Source organism: Nothoprocta perdicaria, unplaced genomic scaffold (assembly GCF_003342845.1).
Source record: "Nothoprocta perdicaria isolate Ctin4 unplaced genomic scaffold, notPer1 scaffold_313, whole genome shotgun sequence".
Lineage (NCBI taxonomy): Eukaryota > Metazoa > Chordata > Aves > Tinamiformes > Tinamidae > Nothoprocta > Nothoprocta perdicaria.
In genome coordinates, this window is record NW_020455548.1 from 497,589 (window position 1) to 523,512 (window position 25,924).

General features: G+C 50.1%; 1 protein-coding gene across 1 annotated transcript; it reads right to left on the reverse strand.

Moving 5' to 3' along the window:
- Nucleotides 1–165: 165 nt before the first annotated feature.
- On the reverse strand, nt 166–13,115 carry CCNI (cyclin I). The gene is made up of 6 exons (XM_026042747.1): nt 12,963–13,115; nt 7,012–7,146; nt 3,293–3,367; nt 2,994–3,134; nt 2,037–2,267; nt 166–1,745 (listed from the first exon to the last, which is right to left on the reverse strand). Exons 1-6 carry the CDS (start codon nt 13,074–13,076, stop codon nt 1,287–1,289), a joined length of 1,155 nt encoding a protein of 384 aa, XP_025898532.1. The 5' UTR covers nt 13,077–13,115; the 3' UTR covers nt 166–1,286.
- Nucleotides 13,116–25,924: the final 12,809 nt, after the last annotated feature.

Sequence of the window (25,924 nt, forward strand, 5' to 3'; positions counted from 1 at the left end):
TAAAACTGCTTCTGATCCTAGGTAAAAAGCACGAAATGAGACTCGGAATCCAGGACAACTTTCTTTATTGCTACCAGAAGGCTTTCATCAGTACAATGGCTCCGAGTACAATACCTTCCTCAGGGCTGTGGAGAGAGCTTAAGATTGTGGGAGAGGTTGTTCTGAGAAAGAGAGGCGTAACATTGAGAGACGCGCTTTGAAAGGTTTTGCTCTGGGTTAGAAGTTACATGAACACAAAACTTGGGGATAAGGGTCTTTTGGGGTTTTTGTGATGGGTAATTACACATCGTTCAAGCCTACTAGCCACTCTAGCACCTCACTGAGCCGTCCTGGTCCCACGCTAAAGGGTTATAAAGATGGAAAAAGCAGACTCGTTGTGAAATTTAAGGTTTACACTTGGTGTGGAGAGTTGAGTGTTGGTGCATATCCACACTGAGTGCTGTATTTCCTGGTAAGGAACTAACAGGTAAGAAATACCCTTTTTGTTCAAGTGACCTAGTTGAGTTCACTAACAACTGCTTTCTCTGTCTCAAAGCAGACAGTGCTTAGCTGGAGGGGTGTCTGTGGAGGTGCAGAGGGCAGGTGGCTGGGCGCACTAATCTTCTAGAGTACGTTCACGCTCCTGTGGTTACTTAGGAGTGGAGCAGTTTGCAACCACTGTTTCTGTGTTTTTTTTCCTGACTAACCTTTTTTAAAATCCAGTTTTTTAAATAGTATCACATTTAAACATCAAAGTACGAACAAAACAAAAAAAGTATTCTTCTTCAGAAGGAAAAAGAAGAAAAAAACCCTGTCATGAAGGTCAGGTAGTACAGGACATCATGCACAAGACTTGCGGAGAATTAAAACAGGAGCAAGCAGGAGGAGAGCAAGGAGCAGAAGGAAACTGGATCCGAGGGGTGTTACTTGTCTGGGAAACCTGAAACAACTCTGCACAACCGATGTGAGCTCTCGGACATAGAGAATGGGTTACAACACACAGGAGCAGAAAAACAGTGGAACTGACAACACTAGAAAGGAACAATTTTTTGCTACTTTTTTTTGTTTAGTTTTTGGGTCTTTTATAAATTTTTTATACTTTTTTGTGTTTTTAAGTGCTTAAATAGTGGAACTATAATTAGCCGCACAAGAAAAAAATCCAAAAAAGGGTTGGGATTTTTTTTTTCTGTTTTTTGGCTCCCTTCAGTTCAGCCTGACAAGGTATGGGCCCCTTCTCCCCCCACTGCAAATACCCGGTGCCAGGTCCGGCGAGGTTTGGGGAGCAGCCGCTCGAGCGGCGCCCCCGGCTACATAACGGACACTGGCTGCAAAGGCGGACAAGGGGAAACGTTGCCCTCCTGCCTCGAGACGTCGGCGCCGCAAACGGAGCCCTTGCTTTCCAGAGCCACCACCTCCGGAGCCGCGTCCTCGTTGTAGAGGCGCTTGATGCCGTCGTAGAAGTCGTCCACTTCCATCTCTTCCACTTTGCGCTTGGCCGAGGCCTGCTTGCAGCCGGCGGGAGCGGGCAGACGCTGCTGGAGCGCGGCTGTACCTGTGACGGGCACTTCTGGCCTGCCGTTGTCCTTGGAGAAACCTGGCCCTGGGACAGAGGAGGGCTGGCATTTGAACACTCCTCTGTTACAGGTCACCAGGGTCTGCTTGAGGGGACTGTAGACATATACAGAGTTGGGCGGCAGGGAAGCCTGCAGGGTGGAAAGGTGATGTGCCACGAGCTCACGGCAGTGGATGAGCTGCGCGCTCTCCATCTGCAGAGAGAAGAGAGGCGAGGGAGCGGGCAGGGCGAGCGCGGGGGCACCCACCGCCACCGCCGCACCAGAGGCCGCCAAGCGGCGCAGGACTCGTGCTCCGGACACCCGCGCCCCCAAGCAGCCTCACAGCTCGTCCTCGCGGGAGTAGGAGAGCAGCGAGCGTGCTTAAACGTGATACCCGAGCTGCTGCCTCAGACCCACTCCGTAGCAGGCACTAGCTTCCCAGGGCCCGGGGCACCCATGAGGGCTCGGGGTGCTGCGAAGCCCAGCTTCATAGGCCGCCCATACCTGCACCTTCTGGAGCAGCTCGATGATGAGAGCCAGCCAGTCGGGGAGCAGCTTCTCCAGCTCCAGGCTGACGATGGCCAGCGCCAGCATGGAGCCCTTGAACTGCAGCAGCTGGTAACAGGCCATGCACTGCAGCAGCTGCTTGGTGAGGGCCGCCACGTGCTGCGAGGGACTCAGCTTGGGCAGGATGGTCAAAAGCTGAGGCCTGTTGGACACCGCGACTGCGTGGAACTGGAAGAAGACAAGCACGAGGTAGGTGGTGTCACCCAGAGCCTTGTTCATACTGCCACACGACCCCTGAGTACACCACAGGCTCCCCTTGGCCACAGGCCATCAGAGACAGCTTGTACCATCAGAGTGGCCTACTTGGCACAAGGAATTCTCCCTTTTTTTTCCCCACGCCAAGACTGAAGAAGCGCTGTATTGAACCCACAAACAAACTCGTGCTGTGTTTTGCCACGGTGTCCTGTCATAGATGGTGGGGCACTGGACTTTGGGAGCTCTGCAAAAGCCTGATCTCTTTACCTCCTCCCTTGCTCAGAGAAGATGAAATTCAGTGAATGGCATTTCCATCTCTGTAACCTCTTACCAACAGGCAGGTTCCCTGCTCCTCCTGCAGCTCATGCTGGACATGCCCCCTGCCAGCTCTACTGCTTGCTGCTTCGCTTCAGTTTTTCTGCTGCCTGACTTGGAACAAAACCAGCAGCAACAAAGGGCTGGAGTTTTGGACAGTAGGCAAATGTCTTGGAAACTGCCCCTGGGGTATCAAATCACAAGCTGCCTTTGAAGCCCTCTGGAAAGACGGGCTGTTTCGGGCAGTACTTGTACAGAGGTGGTGTATCCTCAGGGCTCTGCTCCCCTAAGGTACGTGTTTTTTTTTTTTTTTTTTTTGCCTCGATACCTCTTGATGTAGCATGTATGAAGACAGTAGAGAAAACAGAGTATCCTGTTACTTACAATATGAAGGAAATCCAGTGGTGTGGCCATGTGAAGATCCCAGTTCAGTTTATCCAGGATAATCTTCTCCATCCTACGGATTTCAGCTGGAGAGCAACCACAGAAGCTATCCCGAGCCAGCACCTTCAGTACTGGAATCCTCTGCGAAAGGCAACATGTGGGCAGGGAGAAGGAGAAAGCTCCGGTCAGTGCTGCAGCGGGAGCCTCAGCCCTGCCATGTGAGCACAGGTGACCCGGAAAGGAAGGGTGCACTGGGCTGACAGCCTCTTACCAGAACAAAACAGATAGATCTGTGTTACCTCATCTTCCTCGATGGTCTTTGCGGCGAGAAAGAAGCAGCTGATTGCAATACAGTTCAGGTACTTGGGACGGGCCTAGGATATAGAGCAGAGACGTTCCCTGTGTGAAAGCAGCACCGAAAGGGCTGCCGGGTGCTGCCAGCCCCAGGTGCTCCAGCTGCCCGCGCCGCACGTTCGGGATCAGCAGGCGCGTGGTCCCGGCGGAGGCGGGCGTGCACAGCCCACATCCATATTCCATGACGTAAAGCAGCGCGAGAAGCAGCCAGTGCTGACCCTGGCACCATGGGTTTCTAGGCAGTGCAGCGGCAGGAGCCCAGAGCACACCGTAAGGGCCAGCTCATCAGCAGGCAGAAGCGCCTCGCTGCTCCTGCTGCCGCAGCCCAGCTGCACGGGTGCTTGCAGGCAGAGCAGGAATGAGAGCGGAGTTTGGAAATGCTGACCATGCCTACTCTAGAAGTGTAAAGGACACCTAAGAATAAGGCATGTAAGTTGTTTCTTACAGAGATTAAGAAGGGGAAGCGGGCCTCTATTATAGCTAAGTGCTCGAGATGAGACCTAGTTGAATTAGATTAGGAAAAGAGGGCATTTTTCATGCTTCAGAACTTCCCTGGCCTCAGTTCTAGGGGGAAGGAACATGTGTACTGGCTGTGTGTGTGCAGGTTAGTGCTCCATGGCCACCTGGGCACGTGCTCACGACTCATTCACGGGCTGCTGCTCGGTAGCCATCTCTGTCAACCTGCCCACCTGGCTAAAGCCTCGGCCTCCCATCAAGCCTGAAAACAGGGCAGGGTGACAGGGCGGCCTCCGCTGCTCAGGGCTGGGCGCAGGAGCTGAGGAAAGCAGAGCTCTGTGTCTAACCCCACTGCGGCTCCCCGAGCAACCCGCTCCGCCTTGATGCAGCCTGTGGGACCACTGATCTCCTGCCCGCACCGAAAGGAATTTCAGGGAGAAAAAGCAAAAGGTAAGTGAAAACAGTGTGCCGAGGGCAGCACCTCTTTCCAGACTAATTCCTGCCAAGTTAGTTTCAGTGGGCAGAACAGACATACGGGGGCTAAAGGGTGTGATCCTACAAGCCACGTTCCTGCAGCCAGCTTTCAAGAAAGGATGCTGTCTCCCATCCAAGTTAAGGATCTTTAGCAGCCCTCAGTTTCAGTTACAGGAAAGCACTCGCTGTGCCCAGAGTCGTGGCTTTCTGGGGACATTTAAGCCGAGTGGAGCTGCTCGCGGGGCGTGTGCAGGTGTCGTACCCACGAAGGTGCCCATTCCCTCTAGGTGAGACTAAGGTTTGTTCTTCCCCGTGTCAGCAGGTTAACAGCCAACTGTCAGGGTGAAATAAATGTACAGTAAAAAGGACGTGGGATTGAGGGAAAAGAAGATGTTTAGAGCAACTTAGAAGGCTCAGCCAAGTTTATTCCCTGCTTTATTTAGCATTACTTTATTTAGCATTACAAGCAATATGCTTGTTCTCTCAATTGCTAAGCAAACAACCAAGCTGTGAGAGTCAAGAGCCTTTTCTGACCGGCATGTGAAACTACAGTGACCACCCTGGCTCCTCCAGCAGCCTCTGCTTGCTTTGCCAATGCCTCCCCACCAGGTAAATGCTGCCTCGATCAGCAAGTGAAGGGTTAACTGCTGCTGTGCAGTGATCTAGGGTATGGAGCAACTGGAAAACAGCCATAGGGGCTGAGCGAGTCCAGTGCATGTTTACAGCAAAGGGCAGAGATGAGTTGTCTTCATCATAATTGCACTGAGAAGGGCTGAGCAGGAAGCGGGAGTTAGGGTGTATGGGTGCAGGAACATCTTCCTGGGGGAAGAAAAGCAGTAGTGGGAGCGGAAGTCCTCACTGGGGTGAGTAACGCTCGCCCGAAGGAGCACGGGACAAGCCGGAACCCTCCTGACCACCACCTGTCCACGCTGCCCTCGGTGCCTGAAGGGCCCCGCACACTTCCTTAGTCACAGCCTCCTACTTGGTTTCTCTGTACACTCTCTGGCTGCTGCAAAAACTGTACTTGAGGGCATTACTGTTGGGGATTGTAAATATCTATTTTCCATCTCGGTGTTCCAGTAAATCCTCTGTTTTAAGTTAAGATTTGTGACCTATATTTGAAATGGTAAATATTAATGTTAAATATTAACAGTATCTGAAGGATGAATTATGGAAGATGTCATTGTTCTGCTGAGCCAAGTCTCACTGAAATGTAAGTTCACGGGCTGGAAATGTTTCGTTCTGCCCGACCTGCATCACTCAGCAATAAGATTAGGCCCACATGCAGATGACACTGCAGGTTTGCTGAGCACAGAATTGAACTGAGCCAACAGGGGAGAGATAAGGCCCAGGGCTGACTTCACCACTCAGAGCCAGGGATCTTGAGGTGACTCCCCAGTTCAGCCACCCACGTGGGAACAAAATGCATCCCAAGCTCTGCACTTGTGAGTTATTCCCACTGCTGTGCCTCTTAGCCCAAACAGTGCGACTGGCTTGGACACAAAGCAGTCAGACATCCTGCTTAGAGATGCAGATGGTCTAAATACTGATTTATTTTTTTAAAAAAAACCTTTAAAAGTCCCTGTGAAATACTATACTTTAAAAAAAATCTTTTTTTATGGGTGTATTATGGTGTATACACTTGACGGATGCGTTCTCCCCACCTTTGAGCACAGGAGGAGCACAGGGCTTGTCACTGGTGCGACGTGCGAGCCTGCTTGTCTACCACGTCTGCCCGGGCTCTGTCTGAGAGTGCCTGCCTTACATCTCAGTCCCTCGGGCTGCCTCCAGAGCAGGTGGGTGTCAAGCGGTTCCTCCCTGCGCATGGCGCTCATCTCCAGCTGCCTCGTGCCTGCTCTTCCCCAGCACACCTGCCCTGGGCCTGTCCTCCAACATCTGTGGCTCCTCCTAGCTAGTCCACTGCTAGCAAGTGCTCCCAGCACGCCTGGGTGATCCAAGCGAGAGCCAGTACTGCTGCAGTTCCACACCACAGCAATGAAGGGTGTCAAGCCGGGGCCTTCTGGCTTTCTGTGTGAGAGGGCACTAGGCTTAGGTTGCTAACTGTGGGCTAGCAAACATTTCCTCGAGCTTTATGACTCAATGTTGTGCAAGGCAGAGTATTCTTTTCATCTGAAAACATAACTGCTTCAATTTCTCTATTTAATAGACACTTTTTTCTTTAATTAAGCTGCAGTTGGGTATAGCTTAAGAAACAAGTATTTTGGTAGGGTTAATTGAACCTTCAAGCCAGGTTTAAAGAGAATGTGCAGTTCAAAAGGCAGGGCGCTCTTTTCCCCTAGGTTAATAGCTGTTTGAGTTAATGAGCTGCAGCGCATGAAGGAAACAAGGCAGAATAGGAGAGGGAGAAAATATTCCTGGCAGGTAGAAGCACTGGGTTTGTTTGCCGGGAGAGGCTGACCTGCATGTTCTCATTAAAGCAAAGGCTACTTTTACTGAGGGGAAAAAGTGACTAAGGAGAGCAACTCTGCACACAAATGCCTGGCGGCAGTGGGTCACCGTGGCGAGTGGGGCTGCCGCCACAGCCCCGAGCCTGGAACTGAGGCTTAGAGCAACACAGGGAACTCCTGCGTACGCTCGAGAAAGGCGGGTGGAAGAGCAGAGGTGACAAGCAAGCACTTTGAACGGTCACGCGAGCAGGATTATCCCCAGGAGCAGGAAGGACGGTTGCTGGCAGTCAAGATCCATTTCAGTTGACGCATCTGCAAATATTTACCTTTACTGTGGCTAAAAACCTGTCCAAAAGACTGATGGCCAGGGCGAGCGTTTCTGGATAAAGGTGGAACTGGTATTTGAGCTTGGCCAGCCACTGAATGACCTCATCCCTCTGCTTTGGAGAAATGGCTACATCCTGTTGGAGAGAGGAAAAAAATGTTCTTAAAATGGGCTGTGCAACTTGGAAAACACCAAACAATTTTACCTCTGCAGGAGTCGGTGCTGACAGAAAGGCTGTTTCAGAAGGGGTTGCTCTGAACCCCCTTGAGGAAACTGAGGCCCAGGTCAGGCCCCTCAGCTTCAGTGGAACCGTCTGTAACTTCACCTCAGATTTTCTCCTGGCACTGATAAATGGCTCTGAGGTCTAGCAACATGTCCAAAGCCATCTAAGATACGTTGGGGTATTCTGGAGTCTTTTCGCCCAGGTCAACAAGATAATAAATTACTGAGCTTGTGGGTGAGAAAATTACTAAGAATATGGAGGAAATCTCTTGCCTTTTCCTAATCCTGTGACTTCTCGCTACTCTGAGAGCTGTTTGTGTCTCTTGGCTGCAGAGCTGCAAGCCAGGCCCTTGGCACCAAATAGGGGATGGGATTTGCCTCCACCCCCGGCAGTGCCCAGGCTGCTGGATCAGTGACAGCTGGAGGTAGGTGATATGGGCACTGTTCCAGGAAACAATACAGCCACTCCAGTCAAATTTGCTCTCCCACAGGGCAGCCACCTTTCTTCAGGGAAGTCCTTCCTTCAACACCACTTGTAAATGTTACTGCACTGGAGAAGAGGAGGGAGGCTACCCTGCAGTTTCTTAGGTGCTGAGCCAGTCCTCTCTAGTTTAGCCTGGAGATGTTTATTGGCCTTTGTGGCTGGGGCACCGCTCAGAGGGACACAAAAGCCAGGCCTGAACAGAGCAGATCTGCTGCAGGAGCCAGGTGGGTGCCCAGCCCCGGACACACAGCACACAGCAGGAAAAATGAGTCAGTGTTTTGAGAAGGAAAGGTTTATTTCTCTTTAAAATCATAGTATTTTTTTAGCTCAGAACATGTTAAAAATAGAAGATTCTAAACAGAGCTCACAAAAAAAGAAAAACCCTTTCAGCAGCCAAGGAAACTGTGGACCAGGGCTAAGCAGGTACAATTTTAATTCAAAGGCTTCTTTATTTCCTTTTCACCCAAGTCACTGCTATTGATCTGTTTGGACAAGAGTTGAATTTCAGCCAGTAATATAGACCGATCACTGACATAAACATCAGCCTGACTTGTGCTCTGAAACATTCACAGCTTCCACAGGGCCCTTCAGCCAAGCGTCCCCCTGGTCTCACTTCAGGCAGGATTATTCGAGGTGACGAGCGAGGACGTGTCGGGACGTGAGAACTGAAACCCAGTGGTGGGTGCCCAGCTAGTTACGTCCGTCACGGATACGGGTCCCGCTCGGAGCTGCTGCCCTTAGAAAAGGTAACACGGGAGTGCTGGTGACTGCCTAAAGGCACAGCAGGTTGTAGTCAGAAACGCTGTTTGTTTTTCAGCTGTGACACTTGGTCTTACGAAAGGTGCTACTTGTGCCTGCAGAACATGGGGAAGCTGCTTGAATAAGGGGTAGTGACCTAGAAATTATCTGGGGGGAGAAACTCAGCACAGAGTCAAGGCTCTCCTTTTAGACACTGCTTCCCACATCGCGAGGTGAGCACTGTGCAGCGAACCTATGAAACACTGTCAGGAAGGGGAGGAGCAACCATAAAGCTCAACTGCCTTGTGGCTTTATTCGCTGCATTTATTGTTAAATGGAAGGAGGAAAAGATGTACATAAGGACTTATACCCACAGACTGGCTGGGCAGCTTTGGCAGACTTGTGTAGAGAAAAACTTAGTCCATAATCTAAATCCCTGAAAAACAGAGCAACCCTGGGCAGCGTAGAGCACTACAGTTCCTGGTTATGAAGGAGTAACCTCAAGGTCAAATAATTTCTAGGCACATGCTCAGCAGAGGTAAAGCTTCAGAATAAATGTGGGCTTCTTAAGAACCCCAGTGGGGAAGGAAAGGAGAAAGAGGAGGATGTTCAGTCCTTCCCTGCACTAGCCCCAGAGCCATAAAGGTTCCACTTGGAGCTCTAGGGCTGCTGGGCACAGGACTGCGCTACCCATACAGTTTAGGGGCAGGCAGGTTGAGGCCTCCTCGCAGAGCTCGTTTCCCAGGCAGCCGGAGCGAGCGGGATCTGCTCCTTCCCGTGGGCGAATGCTGCTGCTGCCGGCAGGCGAGGCCGGGAGCCTGCTACCCCAGTATCGCAGTCTCTTGTCCCTCTAACTCGAGGGTGCGTATATGCCAGCCTAGTTATGTGAATAATGCAACACTGTACAATTAATTAAGCAGCGAGGTCATCCTTCCTTGAGTTACCTAAAATTAAAAGCAAAAAATGAGGCACGAAAGTAAAATGTCCCTCTGGGCTGCAGAAGCTGCTTTGGGGCTGGCAAGCGCCTTCCCTCTGCGGAGCAGCGGCGCTTCTGCCGCTGCGAGTGTCTCCATGCAGCCGCCCCGGAGCTGCCGCTACGGAATGAGGCCTCCGCCTGGCGGGCGGCTGCGTTGGGGCAGACGCAGCAACCGCCTGCGCTTGAGAGCTGTTCACCCTCTCTGCTGGGCACTTCTCCCTCTCCTCTTTTCGGAGCGGAGCAAGGCTGGCCCTGCGGATCTGCCTGTCCCCGCACTGGGATGCGCAGGCACAGGCACGACTTGTGCTTTCCACAAAGTGGACGCTGATCCCAGCCCTTCGCTGAAGGCCCCAGTGGGACCGGATGCGCGGCCTCCCGAGGCGCTGAGCTCCAGGCCGCCTGGGAAGGGGAACATGGAGGACGAGCACGACCCCGGCTGACTCGCAGGACTGCGAACACCATCCATCTGAGTGATGGGCCTCTGTTTTCTTCTCAAGAAGAAAGGTGGGATGCCCATGCCCATGTTTTTGGAGCACCTGATGGGTTTTGTGCCAGCACAAACATCAACTTAACTGTCCTGGTGGAGGTCCCGAACTGAACTGAATGTGTTTAAGACAAAACTGGGAAGCAAATGGGGTGTCAGCTCCTGCCTGCTCCTTGCGCACAGCGCGAGTGCCTCGTGCTGAGCTCCACCCTGCAGTTACCAGGTGCGTTACAGGGAAAGAAGCTGCCAAACAAGGTGCACACACGCCTGCTGGTGGGCCCGCACACAGCTCTGCGCGGCGGGAAGCTGAATGTGCCGATCTCAGCGCGTTTCGCAATGCTGGAAGCAGCAGCCTCTGATTCACCACGGCACGGAGCGGGCACCGGGAGGTTACGAGACGTCCCCAAGGTCACCTGAGGAGACGCTGTTAAAAACTGGGGATGGACTGAGGTTTCCTGACTCTTCGTGATGTATACAGAACAAATGAGGATACAGGGACAGGGAGAAAGAGCAAGCAGAGGGAGAGGAAATAGTAGGTGTGACACTATAGTGTACTAAAAATACAGTGAAAATCTTGACTCAAACAAGTCTCTGTTGCAAAGTTACTTGGTAACATGCGAAAATAAAATTTTGACCTATCTTTGCTGCCTGATTTCTTATGCCTTTAATGGCAGGAGAACTTCCTGCATGGCACCTGCATGTTGTAAGACCCAAAGGTAAAAAGCAACACTAATGAAACCAAGGGGGCCCCAGGAGAAGCCCAGGTATTTTATCAGGCTGAAAACCTCTGTGACATGTGGCTTGGGTGTATTTATAAACACCTGGAGCCAGTGCTGTCAAGGCAGAAATGCTTTACCCTGTGCTGAAAAGGATAGTGCCTTCCTGTTTCTCTAATTTTGAAAGGACACTTATGTGTTACTTTTAAACATTAGGATTGAAAGTGTCTCCAAGAATCAAACTGAAAATTTCACTCCTGAAAAACAGTTAAGCTGCATTTCTCATCTGATCACGAGCTCTCTTGCGCATGCATGCACACACTCCTCGCTTGCAAGCCAGATTACCTCATTGAAACACATTTTTAAGTCAGTCTACCCTTGTGGCAAGGAATGGAAAGTTACTCTTGCTTCAGGTTGCCAGATCTGATACCCAGAGCGATGCAGATTTCCTGACTGTCATGGGAAATAAATGGCAGTTTCATACAAGGGAGGTTTTAGGCCACCGAAGCTGTTTTCAAAAGAAGCAAATGGATGTTGTGGAATATGACTTCCTTTCAGGTACTGGAGAAAACAGAGTAATTCACATTGAGCTACATGTGCTACTTGTCCAAAACGAATCCTGCATCAGTGAAAGGAAAGGTGACAGATTGGAAGTCATGCTGGGAGTACAGGAAGAGCAAGAAATACTGCAGCGCATCGCAGGCCCAGGGCCCGGCTGTGCCAGGCGGCGTTTCCCATGCGCTGGCAGCTGTGTTGATGCTCTCGGTCAAATGTGACCTTTGCACATCGTACACACGCGCACAGGGAGACTTCCACCCAGTGCTATGATGTTTTACTGCTACGTTAAGTTTTAATGCTATGACATTCTAGCTGATAAAGTCAACAGCTTGAATTTATATGTAGGAAAAAAAAAATTCTAAAAGCAGCACAGTTTTGATGGAAATCTTATGAAGTCCCAGGAGAAAAACCCTCATGGTGATAAACACAGAGGAGTTTGAATCTCAACTTTATTATCACAGTAAAAAGGGAGAGAGAAGGAGATAACCTTTATTATCACGGCAGAATTGCACACTAAAAACACCAACGTGGTTCAGGCCAGAACTGAGCACTATTTTACTGAGCACACATTCTTGCAATGGATTAGCCATCACTAATCGCTGCTTCCACACTCGATCCTACTGTGACTTTCCACAGAATGGATTTGCCTTCCCAAGTTGGTATCTGGCAGATCGCCAAAAGTCAAATTACCTTCCCTGAGTATTTACGGCCAAGGACAGTATCTCAACAGATGCTGCAAAACCTCAACCGCAGCAACGTGCAGGCCCCATGACACCGCGCCAGGTAAAGCCCAGCTCTTTCTGCCGGGAGAGAGAGAGAGCACGGAGGTGCCTGGCAGCAAGACAAGGGCTCTCTGCCACAGAGAGGACACAGGTCGGTCCTTACGCTGCTGTGACAACTCAAACATGTCACGCAGCTGGGGACGTCCTCATGGGGTGGCAATGCCATTTCACGAGGGTGGGACTGCTGCGGGGAAGGGCTGGGGGAGGTGGTGGCTTCTTGGCCACCCAGAATCAAGCTCACAAAGGCAAAAACGCAGGAGCTTTGTCACTGGGAAATCTTCTCACAAGAATCCGGTTTGGTTACACTTCCCGAATCCCGAATCCCTCACCTATCTCGTTATACTGTAATCTTATCTCACCACATTATAATCACTCACCCCGGGGCACAGCCAGTGCAGAAGAGCAGGCTGGTGTGCCATAAACAAGACTCTTAAAATGCGCATGGCCTCAAGTCAGCCACAGTCACGATACACTTACCATCTCTGACAAGCATGTCGCTCGCGCCGATACCTTTAACCGGACTAAGGAAACTGATATCGAGCCCTTTACAATATATCTGTGCCTACAGAAGTGACCGCAGTGACGGTTCAGGTGAGAAGAAGTATTAAGAAGCTTAATCTAATACCATTAAGTTGCTTTCCAAAACTGCGGCACAGCGAGTGCCCTCTAGAAATGTTAGTTACCCATGCAATTCATAAAATGAATTTAATTAAAGCAATACAAGTATGTGCTTTCACAAGAAACAGTAGAGACTTAACATTGTATCCTGCACAGTGTGTTTCGTACCCCTGGATGTAATCCTACCCCCAACTGCAAGTGTGTTCCTCCAATAAAACATTAGCTACTTCAAAGGGTAATTGCCCAGCTCCCGAACAGAAGGTGACTTCTCAGGTAACAGCCTCGGTTGTTCACATAAAACTACCCTGGCAAATACCCTCTTGCCTTTGACAGAGTCTTTACCAAAATATAAGAAGTGAAGAAAGCCACTTTACCTGATTGGGCTGAATTTTCGGCACATGTGCTTTCCACATTTGAGCTTCTCTAGAGATTGCCGTCTCCAGAAGGAGAGACAACCTCTGGCTCTCCAGGGGTCCTGGAAACTTCATGGTGACCCTTGGATCCGCCTGCCACCCAGCTGGATACAGCTACCTGCAAGACCAAAAGACAACCCAGTGAGACGCCGGCCGTGTCCAGCAGCGCAGGGGCGACTACAGGTGTGAGAAAGGGCACGCTCCGCCACATGGCAAACGTGTCCGAGGAAGCCCAAACTCTTCAGTTCAAATTCAGATGACCAAAACGGCCCGCGGGTCTCCAACACCCACACTGCCAGCCAGCAGCTTTATGCTTCACAGTTATTCAGGCAATTAGACAAGACTATCCCCATTTCATGTTAGGATGTTTAATGAAAAATACTTTTAGAGGGAAATATAAAGAGGATTTTAACACATAGGCAGCCTTGGTCTAAGTTCTACTTAACTTGAGTAGGCATCTCAAACAACTGATGAAAGAAAGCCCCTGGCTCCAAGCATGCCTGGTGCTAGCCAGACCCTAGTAGCTTCCTTGTAACAGGAAGTTCTGTGCAAAACAGGAGAAGGTTTGCTCGGGAATTTGAATGACAAACAAGGTCAAACCCACAGAAAGGTCAGCGCTTTCCCTCTCGGCAGGCTGGTTTGTAATTTCTCACAGGAGCTGCAGCCAATTTCACCTACCACACAAAGGTGCCAGGGAGTTCAGGGAGGGTCATCTTGAGACTAATCACCCTGAAAATATGTTTGAACTAGAGAATGAGGGGGCACTTAACTTTAAATAGAAAATGTATTTTAAAGGAGGCGAAAAGCGCAAGCCCAACAACAGCCTTCATAAGGCTGATCATCACAAGCTGCATAAGCAATGGAGAAATTTTCTGCAAGACCTACAGTATTTAGACAAGCTTGCAAAGTGATGACAAAAATAAGAAATCTAAAAGAAAATATCGCGTTATACAGAAAACAACAAAAGGGGGGAAAAAAAGTTTCCCTAACTCTTATATAGTCAAGTTTTACACAGTCAACAGATTCTGTAAAACAGTTTTAATAGAAGATGATCTGACTGAAAAGGATATTTAAATTATTCTAACATTGCCTACCATTCTTCTGGCTGCATGCACATTTCTACACAGTATTAAATCACTTGGCCAAAACAACCCAGCCCTTGAGCATAAATCCATGGGAAAGTATTTTAAACTTTCAGTTCCCTTCGTGTCCCCTGGTGAAATCTGAGCCAGGTGCTACTGGCCACCCTGTGGCCAGGCTGCTTTGTAAAGGCTGGCCTGGTGATAGCAGTGTTCCTGTTGTGTTTACAGGAAGGAAAGCAGCACGTCCAACCAGAGAAAATAAACATCAGCCTCATAGTGAAAACAAAGAGCTGCAGCTGATTATAAATAACAACAGCCACAGCTCTAACCACAGGACGGTCAGAGCACCTCCATGAGTCTAGGGGAAACTACAGACCAAATATTTTTCTTATTTTAATACTTTCCAGGAGCTATGCAGTGTTTCTAACAGGCACGATTCACTCGCACTCAGGTCCCACTTCCAGCCAAGGAGATTTTAAGAGGCAAGTAAATGTTGACCAGAAATCCCTCTTTATTAGTTTTATTTATTTGTAAGTGCTCCCACTCCCTGGGGAGCTCATGGCCCCAGGGCCAGCACCTGCAGCCCCATTCGAGCTGGGCAGGACCAGTTCCCAAAGCCCTGCTCAGCAGCCGCTTCCAGAGCCATCAGCACTTCCAAAGGGGTGTAAATCCCTGGGAAATCAACAGGGCAGTGGTTCCGAGCTGCACACCCTGTGCACAGAGGCCAAGAGCTTTAACAGTGCAGGCAAAGGTGCAGAGCACGGCCGAAGGGACAGGCCTGGGGCGGACACGCTGAAGAGCGGCCTTTGGGACTGTATCCCACTGAGATTCCCTGCATCGCTGGGGTACTGGGAGACTGGGATACTGGATCCAACGCCCATGCCGGAGAATGCAGCCCACCTGCCTGGCAAGTCATCCCACACGTATTTATTTACTCATTTTCCCAGGGCTTTGCAGTGCAAAAGACGATGGGTTTGTTTGGGTTTGTCTGTACAGTTTGAGTCTGCGGAACAGCAGTTGCTACACAGGGAGCCCGTCTTTGACCAGGCAGGCCCGGGGTACCAGCTACCCTCGTGGGTAACCCGGAGACACAATGACAACTGAAGTATTCTGCAGGATGAAATAGAGCAGGGAGGAAAACAGTAAACCCAGGAGTGGCGCCAAGCTCAGGCGAGCGGCTCCGCGCGCCCCGCGGTCACCCCCGCCGCTCTGAGCGCCCCGAGCTGCAGCACGGGGCGCAGGGGGGCGCGAGCTCCGAGCCGCACACTCCTGAGAAGGGGCAGTGTTTAGCCTGAGCACTTCTCCCAGTATGAAATACTGATGGTCGCATCTTGTTTTGCCAGGAGAGAGACAAGTAACTAACAGTTACCGTTAATTCTGAGCCGTTAATTCTCCCAGCCAGGGAGAATTTCCAGGCCAAGTCAGCTCTTCCCACCGCACTTCCACCACAAATGGACCTGGTGGACCTCTGGGCTCATCCTGGTCTTGCTCACCTCTCAAACGCTGAGCCACGAGGACAGCTCCCGAAGCCTCCCCAGCAAGCAGCGTGGTTCCCCTCGCCGCCGTTCACCACCGCCTCCCCTGACAACCTCCCCAGGGACTTTTTTAAGGCCAGCTCTGCCTTTGCTGGTGCTTCTGGTTCCTCCTCTGGCTCTCTGAGGGAGCATCTAAATCGTAATGTGGGTTAGTGGATGAGGCAAGAAGAAAAACCCAAGGGGAGAAAACCGGCAAAGAGAAACTGTTTGGCAGACGTTTCCCCCCACGAGGCTGTCCTGGCACCCAGTGCAGATGCTCGAGGCCTCCGTCCGGGGCAGGAGGGGCTCTGCCTCTGCCACAGCTGAGCTGCTGTGCCGGGCACAGCGAGCCACGGAGCCCCGAAAATCCTCCACACGGTTCCCTTCCCCGCCACGACGCAGGGGAGCCCTGTTGCATCCCACAAAGAGGCAACAGGGAGCGGCTCCCTTTCAAGGCAAGAGGTTTTGCCCACGTGGCAAAGGGCTAGCGGAAAAGGGCAGACCAGAGGCAGGGATATGGGCACGTCCTGCAGGTGCACAGGCACTGCTGCCGTTGAGCTCACTGCACCTCAGGCTCTGGGAGCCAAAACCAGCACCACAAGCCCTGCCGAGCACCTCAGCACAGGAGGTTTCCAAAACCAGGCGGTACCCGCATGGCTCTGAGCAGCGCCGGGACCCAGGAGGTGCCCTGGCTAAAGCGCCCTTCAGTACCAGCTGCAGGCGGTGGCATCAGAACCAACTCTGCCGAGCGGGGAAGGCAGCTCTAGGAGAGCTACCAGGGGGGAAAGGAGGAGGGAGAAGGACCTTTCCTTCCTGAGCCAGCACGGCAAATGAATGAGGGCCAAGGCGCGAGCACCTCCAAAGCCAGGGGAACGACGCGCTCGCGAGTTTCCTTGGAGCAGCAGTGCCGCGCGGCCCCTTCCAGCACCGAGAGTGCCGCGGGCAACGCGCCAAGCGTCCCCAGGGCTGCAGCTCCTTTGCATCTGAATTTACATAGCTCTGAATCAGATAAATGCTTGCCATTTTAAAAAGAAATTACAGCGTGCTCTCCACGCACACAGCGCTTCGCTAAGCACTCGGGGCCCCTGGAGAGCAGGAGCTGCTCGGGAGGAGGAGACCCTTGCTCAACCCGAGATGCTAAGGAAGGAGCAGTGTATAAGGACAGCGTCGGGGCGCCCGTCAGCAGCAGTGACTCTCGGAGACACCTCGGAAAGCAGCAGCAGCAGCAGGAGGGCTGAGCTGGCTCCAACAGCCACCTCTGCACACTTGTTTTTTGTGAGTATCCCAGAAGACCCAAGCCCACGAGACCCAAGGATGGAGAAACTACAGCAGCGCCGCTGAGTCAGATCAGGCCACCATACCCTACCCTCCTCCACCCCTCTGCCTCTCTGCCTGATTTACACTTAAACTTGAGCTGTGGGGAGTTTGTTTTGTTATGTTTTTTACCCTGTGGTAAGTTTGGAAATTCTTGAACCACTGTTCTTGAACTTCCTTTATCCATTCGGTGTAAAATCAACTGGCGACTCTCCGATTTCCTAGACAACTGCTCCTACGTCAGGGAAGGGAAGCGAGCCAAGACAACGCATCAGCTATCAGCTTGGCTGTGAGGCCCCCTGCGAGCAGCATCACATGCTGCAGGTTGAATCTTGCTCTGAAATTACACAGTCCAAGCTATGAGGTGCACAGCAACTACCAGAGATTTTTGAGACCATGTTTATCCTTTAAAAATACCCTGACTCAGCCCATCAATGTCATTCATCTCATAAAAGTCTCCCTTTTTTGATCTAAACTTATAGTAAACTTTACTTAAAGTTACTTTCAGTTCCGCTACACAAGTTTTACAGGGCAAGGGCTGCAGGCTACATAGTTTAACAAAGCAGTTTCACGTTTGCAGGAATCGAAGCAAGCAGCCACTTAGGAGCACCTCTTAGTCTGGGTGAGCGCATTTGTGCAGGACATGATTTTTGCAGACTTGGTACTCCCTTACAGAGACAATAAAAGGTGACTCTTGCAGACAAAAGACATCGTTATGCGAGTGCAGGATCCACCAGCCAAACAAGTTTATAAAGTTCCTGTTTTTCCCTTGCTTCTGGCTGCTGTTCAGCTAGGCCGGTCGAGCTCCTCATGGGACCGCGCTGTTAACAGGGTCACCAAAATCATCCCGTGTATGGGTAAAAAATCCCATTGTTTTACTTCTTTTTTAAATGCAGATCATTTCATTAAAAAAAAAGATTTCTAGAATTAGAGAAGGTTTAATAACTCCTATCTTCATCTTCTACATAAATGCAAGGGGATATTCTGAGCAAGAAGGGTAATTTCAACAGCATTTAACCACCGCCCGCAGTTCTGCAGACCTGGTGAAGCATTTTCGGGCGAGCAGCAGCCAGATCTGCTTCGGCTTTAGCAAGCAAAAATATAATCTTACAGATGACCCGAAACCAGATTTTTCTGGGTGGGGGGAGGAAGGCGAAGGGGGAGGGAGAGGAAGGAGACTGGATTCCTGTGCACTCCAGACGGCCATCTGTGATTTCAAACGATCCACATGCAGTTTGCACAGATAGAAGAAACGGTCTAACTGCAAGTTGGGATTAGGAATTTCAAAGCTGTGGGCGGCGGGGGGAAGGGATGAAGGTTAATTTTAGTATCTGGGGCTTTCTCATGGCTTAACTCTTTCCACAGCCTGGGAAGGCGGTCCAGAAATTTACTCCTGGCAGGTAAATGTCTATTGCATTACTTAAACCTGAGATTCTTCCTAGGATAAATAAAATAGATGCAACAGATGCAATCCAAAAGAAATGGATTTTTCTCTGCAGATTTAAGCAGTGCATTAAAGCAGCAGGCATAAAATTCCATGGCAATTTCTATACGCTTTCTGTGTCATGTAAGAATTCAGAGAGGCCAAGTTTTTGGTGTTTTAGATGCTAAAAATTCCCAAGGATGCCTCACCACTGGAAATCAATGTCCAGTTTTCTGTCTCTTCACCTCATCACAGCACAAACTAATGCAGTAGCGATAAGCAGAGGACCCAGAGGAGGTAAGATCAACATTCATTGTTCTGGAGTTGTAGCAAGAGAATCATGGTGCAGCCTTGGGAGGGGATATGATACAGCCTGACAGAGTTGTGAGACAATGTATGGTCCTGATCAGGTTAAATAACTGAGGGTACTGGTGGAAGAAATTGTTTGCATAGTTTCAATTTTTAAGATATAAATAAACAGGTGGATTAGAGGCAATGAACTGACTTTAATAGAACGAATGATAACAAAAGCATTGAGAATAAGGCCTTTACCCATGAGAAATGTAAATGCATGAGACATAAACATGCTTCAGGTAAACATCCAATACCGCATCGTTAGCAAGCGACACATTTAAGTTGTGCCTGAACAGCCAACAGGTCTAAATTCGAGAACAGGGAGTTTTACTTAGGCTGAGGATGGAAGCGGGCCCTTGCCATGTGTCGCATGACTCACCCGGCACTACCTCCCACAACCTGCTCCAGAGGAAGCCTGTAAGATATTTTGGCAGTATCTTTCAAGCAAGCGCATATACATCACACACTCACCACTTCTCCTCCAGCAAGATTTTTTTTTTCCCCAGGAGTGCAAATAAAGCTGACCTCATTTCAGAGACACTATTACAAATTTAAGAAGTTTTCCAAACACCGGAGGGGAAGCTGCTAGTTCAAAACACAAGTGTGTGACTGCAGGAAGGGGATGAGCAGTGATATTTTGATGGGAGGCAAGGGGGCGTTTTTAAGTCTGCTCTGAAAAACAGAAGCCTCAGGGACTACTGCAGACTGTGTGGCAGGAAGAACCCCCTTTTCACGCTGCAGAGAGCTGCACCACGACCAGCTGCAGCGGGAGCTTCCCACCACCATCTTCCATCTTCCTTCTGCTCCACCAAGAGGAGGCGGCCAATCCCCTGTACTATTTCCAGGGGGAATAAGAGGTGGCAGAAGGAAAAAAGCACACGAAATGCATACTAAAAAGGAGTGAAACAATGTTGGGTTTTTTTTGTTGTTGTTGTTGTTGTTCACGTTACTGCTCTGCCTATTACAGCGAGAGGCTCTTTGGGCATTTGGGGACCAAAGAGAGGACTCCAAATCAATGGTGCAGTTGTGCCAGCTGAGGGCTGCAAGTATTTTGCAAACATACTACAAAGCTGTTTATAAACAACTCGGGCTCACATGCAGGGCATGGCTTCGGACTCCAAAACAACCAGCAATGTCGTTCCACGATTACTTGCAACTGTGAGAACTCTTTTATTCACATTCAGAAAGCAAAAGCCCAGGTGGTTTCTGCCACACGAGCCTATATGCTTTCAGATTCATAAAACAATGTGGGAAAAGAGACAATTGCCCTCAGTTTCTCGCAGTGCCCCCTAGTAATGTGAGCAGATAGAGTGAAGGTCATTCCCTGCCAGAGGGATGCACGGATCCGTGCCCACCCGACCCCCTTTCGGATGGCTGGGTGATGTGGAGGAGCTGCTGGAATCGAGGCAGTGTGTGGCAACCGACCGAGGAAAGCATGGATAAAAGGTAAGCTCAGAATCCAGCCCTAGGAGACCAGCTCCAGCTGCACAACTTATGCATTTGATGCGAGCAGCAGATGGAACTCAATATACTTTAATGAGCTCTGCTTTGAGATTTTGGTTTATTAGAACCTAAAAATCAAAGGAAACATTATTAAGTGATGGAGGCTGTTTGCTTGCATGGATTAAATTAAGCAAAGACAGAGCCCTCACAAAGTGAACCCCCTCCATGCCATTTCATGAACTCTTGCAACAAAAGTGCCTAGGCTCCATGCTCTTCCAACACCGTGGGCTGGTCACCTGGCTGCCGGTAGGTGTGGAAGACGCCCGTTGAAGATGTAAACGCCTCACAGGAGCTATTAAAACCAGCCAGGGCACTCGGGCTAGTATTTTGGTAGGAAGCAGGCCTGCTGTTGTTTGGCACCCACATCTCAGTACTCAAAACAGCCGAGCTGCCAGGTCAGGAATGTGAGGCTCCGTGGTACGCGCCGGGGAATCGCACCAAGGGCAGGCAGTCCTTGTACAGCAGCACCCCAAGGAGACGGCACAACGGACCGGTGGGAGAAAGCAGGAGGTGGCTGAAATGTGCACAGCATTTTCCATATAGATCCCTGCCTAAATGCAAGGGAGGTCGAAGACAGCAATAGCAGAGCCCCACGCCAAATCCTGGGCACACGGGCAGCAAAGGGGCTCAAAGCAGCACGGCTGTGATTGCTCAGCTGCAGCCTCTGCAAATGCTAAAAGCAGAGCAGGGAGATTTAAAAAAGAAAAAAGAAAAAGAAGGAACCAAAACAAAACAAAGCTGGCATTATGTAATGTCTCGCTGCTAGGCTCCTAGGAGGAAAAGCAACACGTACAGAGGCTGATTCACTTCTCTGCTCGCCAATATAACTAACTTGTTATAAATCGACAGTGACTTGCAGGAAGCTACTCCGAGGAAAATCAAGCTCACAAAGTATGAGCCTGAGCAACATTTTCATAAAATAGTGCCAGAGGCTTTCGTGCACATAAAAGCTAATTCTCCATAGGCCAGGGCCAGCAGGCCTTCAGGCTCCGAATCCTCATGTACCACTTTTTTTTCAGTAATTTAATCATTCCAACCTAAGAAATACAATGCCTCTACGGGCAAAAACACAGGAGCAAAATCCAGCAATGATTCTTTTTGTCTTTCGGCATTAGTCAGTCATTAACATAAATGAACTGCAACAAAACCAAACAAGTTTTTACACAGTTTAACATCCACATCCAAGAAAAAAAAAAATCAACTACAATGGCTCGATTCCTCTTGACATCAACAAAGCAGGATTTTATCTGAAGGCAGGACATCACCAAAGCCAGTGCTTTGCTCTGCACACTCTGATTGGCTTCGGGGTAAATTATTAGTGACTACAGCTAATATCAGAATGACACATAAGGCACTAAAAAGAGATAATTACGAGGAAATGAGAATTACGAGCTATTCAAACAATAGATCAATTATGAAGCACAGCCCAGTAGCTGCAGAGCTGCATTCTTAAGCTCTGAGGGTACGGGTTCCTCTTTTGCACCAAGCAGGGAGAACCCGCAGTTTTAAATCTTCATTATCCTCCAGGAACATGAGCTCGCTCCCTAATTAGTTTCTTGTTGAGACAATATGGAAAAGGACATGATTCCAGCTGCCCACAAAAGTAGAGTGGCACAAGCTCAGTCCTGTCCCTTCCTATGTACCCATCTCTCCCAGCAGAACGGTACCAATATTAGAGCCTTGATTTCCCCAGTTCTGGACAACCTAGGCACAAGAAACCAAATAAATCGAGGGAAGGGAACCTCGGGAGGTGGTGATGCCAGTAATAAAACTGCAAATACTACAAATATGACCCCCAGGGGCTCTGCTCAGAATGGCAAAGTCAGAGTTCCCCTTGTGCTGCTTCTGCAAAGGCCTCCTTTTCTCCTACGAGTGCAAGCACAGAGAGTGGAGAACATCTGCAGTTCTCCAAAGGGATTTGCAGTTCTCCAAAAGGATGTAGCTCACTTTGGTAAATGGAGACGGAGCTGCATTTAATGGTAATGTTCCTTTGCAGCAGTTGCTTCCTTAAAGGAGGCAGGTTTTTCAACTGCATGGTTGTGGTTACAGGTTGACTTTGACTAGAAAGACAAAGGTTGAAGATTCAGGGGAAGGGAGCAAATTCTTGTTTATCAGAATGCCACTGAAGTCAGGAGCTACCCGAGGCAAGAAACAGAACCTTCCCCTATATGGGGAAAAAAAAAAAAAGAGGCAAGCAGAAAAGGCAGAGAGGCCTCTGGCAAGCGGGTTCACCCAGCACCTCCCATCATCATCCAGGTAAAGAAAATGTTTGATGTCTGGGCTGCTGTGCAAAACAGAGTATCTGCAGTAACTTGTTACGTGTGAGTGAGCTTTTAGACCAGCTCATTACATACCAAATGCACCTACCTACCATGGTTAATAAAACAGCGTTGATAATGTTTGCAGTTAGCAACCATGCAGGAAGGGAAAATTTCAGACCACATTTGCCTCACGCTGAGACAGCAGACACCAGATTTTCCATGCATCTTGGTGACTTCACCTTGCCTTTTTGTCGTATGAAAATAGGTGGGTTTATACTCAGTCGTGAAAGAAACAGCTCACTCTTCGCAGTTAACCAGAATCCCCCTTGAAAGCCAACTCCTTGATGCCTACCTGGGTTTAGGGTGTAGTAGGAGTGTTTCAGTGATGGGACCTCTGTATCATGTCCATGAAAAACATGGACGCTAGGGACAACTGCCACGGTGTGTTGCTGGGCAGCTGAGCTCCAGATACTCATTTTGCATCTTTCACAAGAGGATGTTCAGACCGCACAACCATGTTAGGCTCTGCCCGGTTAATCCTGACTTCTACTCACGCCTTGCTCCCTGCATGGGCAGCGGAGTTGGACGGGCCAAAATCCCACATGCAGTTTTCCTGGAGCCGCTACCTTTGTGGCTAGTCCTGCACAGCTTTCATTAAATCTCTCTCCAGCAGGCTTCGTGCCTACAGCGAGCTGAGAAATAAACTGCAGGCTGCAAACACTCTGCAATTACTCTTGTGCTTCAAGCATCGTTATACAACAACTCATTAGCAAAGGAAGAAAATACAGATAGTCTGTATGAATAAACTAACAGCTTAAACCGTGAAATAAATATGACTTATGACACTGGAGTATGCGTTTTAATATCTCTGCTGCATTTGTCAGCCTTGCATAAAATTTAAGTTCCTAGTTACTTGAAAAGCCTGAAAGATACTTCCCCAACTATTCTCCTCCTCACGCATAAAGTGATTTTTGCAGGCCTTCAAGTTTCTCCAAGTTCTCTTTTGCCTTAAGTTTTAACACTAGGCTGAAAACAGGGGAGTGGTGAAACACTGGGCTTGAAGGGAGTAACATGAACTCAATCCCTGCAGCAAACCTTGGAGGTAAATGGAGGGAAAACAGAGGGTCTCCATTTCTTCCCCAACATGTTCCAGTTCAATTTTTCTGCTTCCTGGTACTTCCATAACACTGGCCGGCGCTGAGTGGGAGAGAGCACCTGATGGCTGAGGGTTTTCCCTCTGCTCATGCGCTGGGTGGGGGCTTTGCTGCACAGCCTTTGCGAGGGACCAGCGTTCCCATTTTCTCAACCCGTGTAACGAGGGAGACAAGACCAAGCAAGCCACCCGTTACAAAACGCTCTGAAACCTCTACCTAAGGCTACTAATAAAAGCACCCACTCTCTAATTAAGCATTTCTTGCCTACAGTGTGTCTGCAGGAAAGCTTTGGCAGCATGGGCCTGCACAGAAAGGTGCTTTAACTCCTGGAAGCCGCAGCCGCTTCAGAAGGCTGCGCGTTTGTTACGGCTGTGCATGCTGCTGGGTCTGGGCATTTTGATACACAAGTTTGAACATCCCCTTCTATAGAAACCAATCGCATTTTTTAGAATGAAACTGCAGCAAAATGGAAGAAAGGATTAAAACTTAGTGTTACGAGCACAAAGAATTGCCCCTAAAGACTTAAAAGACTCTTGCGGGAGATACAGGAAACAAATCCATATAGTAGAGCTGATATTTCTCTCAGCTTGTCAGAATAAATAGATGATTTTTATCTCTCCTAAGAGAAGTGGCACATGAAAATAAGAAAAACAAACCCAAAAGATGAATGCTCCCGAGAAGCCTGTTGGGTGTGAGGTCAAGGTTGGTTGCCACTTTCACCGGTGCATTGCTATGGATATTAAAGGCAATCATCTTCCACAGGGGCACCGGGAGGAGATGAGAGCCACCACTCCAGTGCTCTTGCCTGCCTGAGGCTACGTACAAAGCAGGTACCTTTCTCCAGGTAGCGTCTCCCCAGCACAACCCCAAGCCAAGTCTCCTCGGAGGTTACCAGTTCACCTCGGGGAGGCTGCAACAGGCCTCGCAGTGTGAAATGCCCACGTGCACGCCTGGAACAGTGCGGATGCCAGCCCGGGCAGACCTCCACCCAGCAGTACCTCCGCAGGAGAGCCTGCTTAACGGCATTTCAGCTGAAATATGTATATATATCACATCTTGCAAGAACAGAAGAGCACAAGGAATCTCATAGTGTTTTTAAATGAGTACCTTGAAAAGCAGAATCATAGAATTCTTAAGGTTGGAAGGGGTCTTAGTCCCTTCTCGTCCATGACTTGGGAGGAAAATCCTCCGTGCAAGCTTTAAGCAGCGGTGAAGTATAAACAGAAGTCCATATACACCACGTGGAAGTTTAACTGCTGCTGAGGAGAAGCCAAAAGATGGGCTTCTCACGTCCCATGCCAAGGTCTGTGCAGGCAGAGGTGCACAAGACGCACAGGCCATCCCCGTGTGTGCCAGGCAGCCAAAGGAGAGCAAAGCAGCAAATCTTCGTTGTTTGCAAGGATCCAAGTCAAAGCCTCGAGACAAGGAAAAGGGCAGCAGGGAGAGGGACCGCAGCCACCCCATGGCACAGAAAAGGCGAGACTCACTCTGGCAGAGGAGCTTCTCAGTCACACAAGGCGTTTTGCTCACTTCAGGTAGTTTATTTGGTAAGAAGGTGTCGCTCCTCTCTGTCTTTAGAAGGCCTGTGGTGTGCAGCAGGCCATCACTACAAACGATGGCAAGAATGGATGTTTTCCACAGCAGGACTGCACACAAAGGCTCGTGCTGGAAAGCACTTGTTAAATTGATGCTCGAGAGTGTCTGTCCGCAAGCAGCTTTATTTTTAGGAGTAGGAAAACATGGGATTGCTTCTTCTTCTCCCTTCACGGGGCCAAAAGGGGACAGGTCTTTCTGTGTGGTACGGACAAGTTTTCCAGAGGGTTTTCGGTGTGGCAGCCTCGTTTGTTTAGTGCGTCCCCCTGAGGGCAGGTCTGCGGAAAACGTCACCCTCGCCCACAGCAGCTTCCCCCACGGCGGGCAAAGGTGCAAGGGCGAGGCGCGCAGCCCGCCGCCCGTTTCTTCACCCCAGAGGGATGTCAAACGCGCGCCCCGCCGCACGCGGGGCACAGCCGCCCGGGCGCCACAGCGGGGCGGGACGCAGCACGACGGGCACCCCCGGTCACGCGGCGCTGCGCGGCGTTGCGTGGCCTTGCACGGCGTCGCGTGGGGCTGCACGGCGTTGCGTTGAGCGGCGTTGCACGGCGCACCGCCGCCCGCGGGCGCCACACAATGCGCGGGCGCTGCCGCGCCGTGCGTGCAACAACGGGTGCGTGTGCAGCAACGGCTGCGTGTGCAACAGCGGCTGCGTGTGCAACAACGGGTGCGTGTGCAACAGCGGCTACGTGTGCAACGTGCGTGCAAGGCGCTGCACCGCCCCC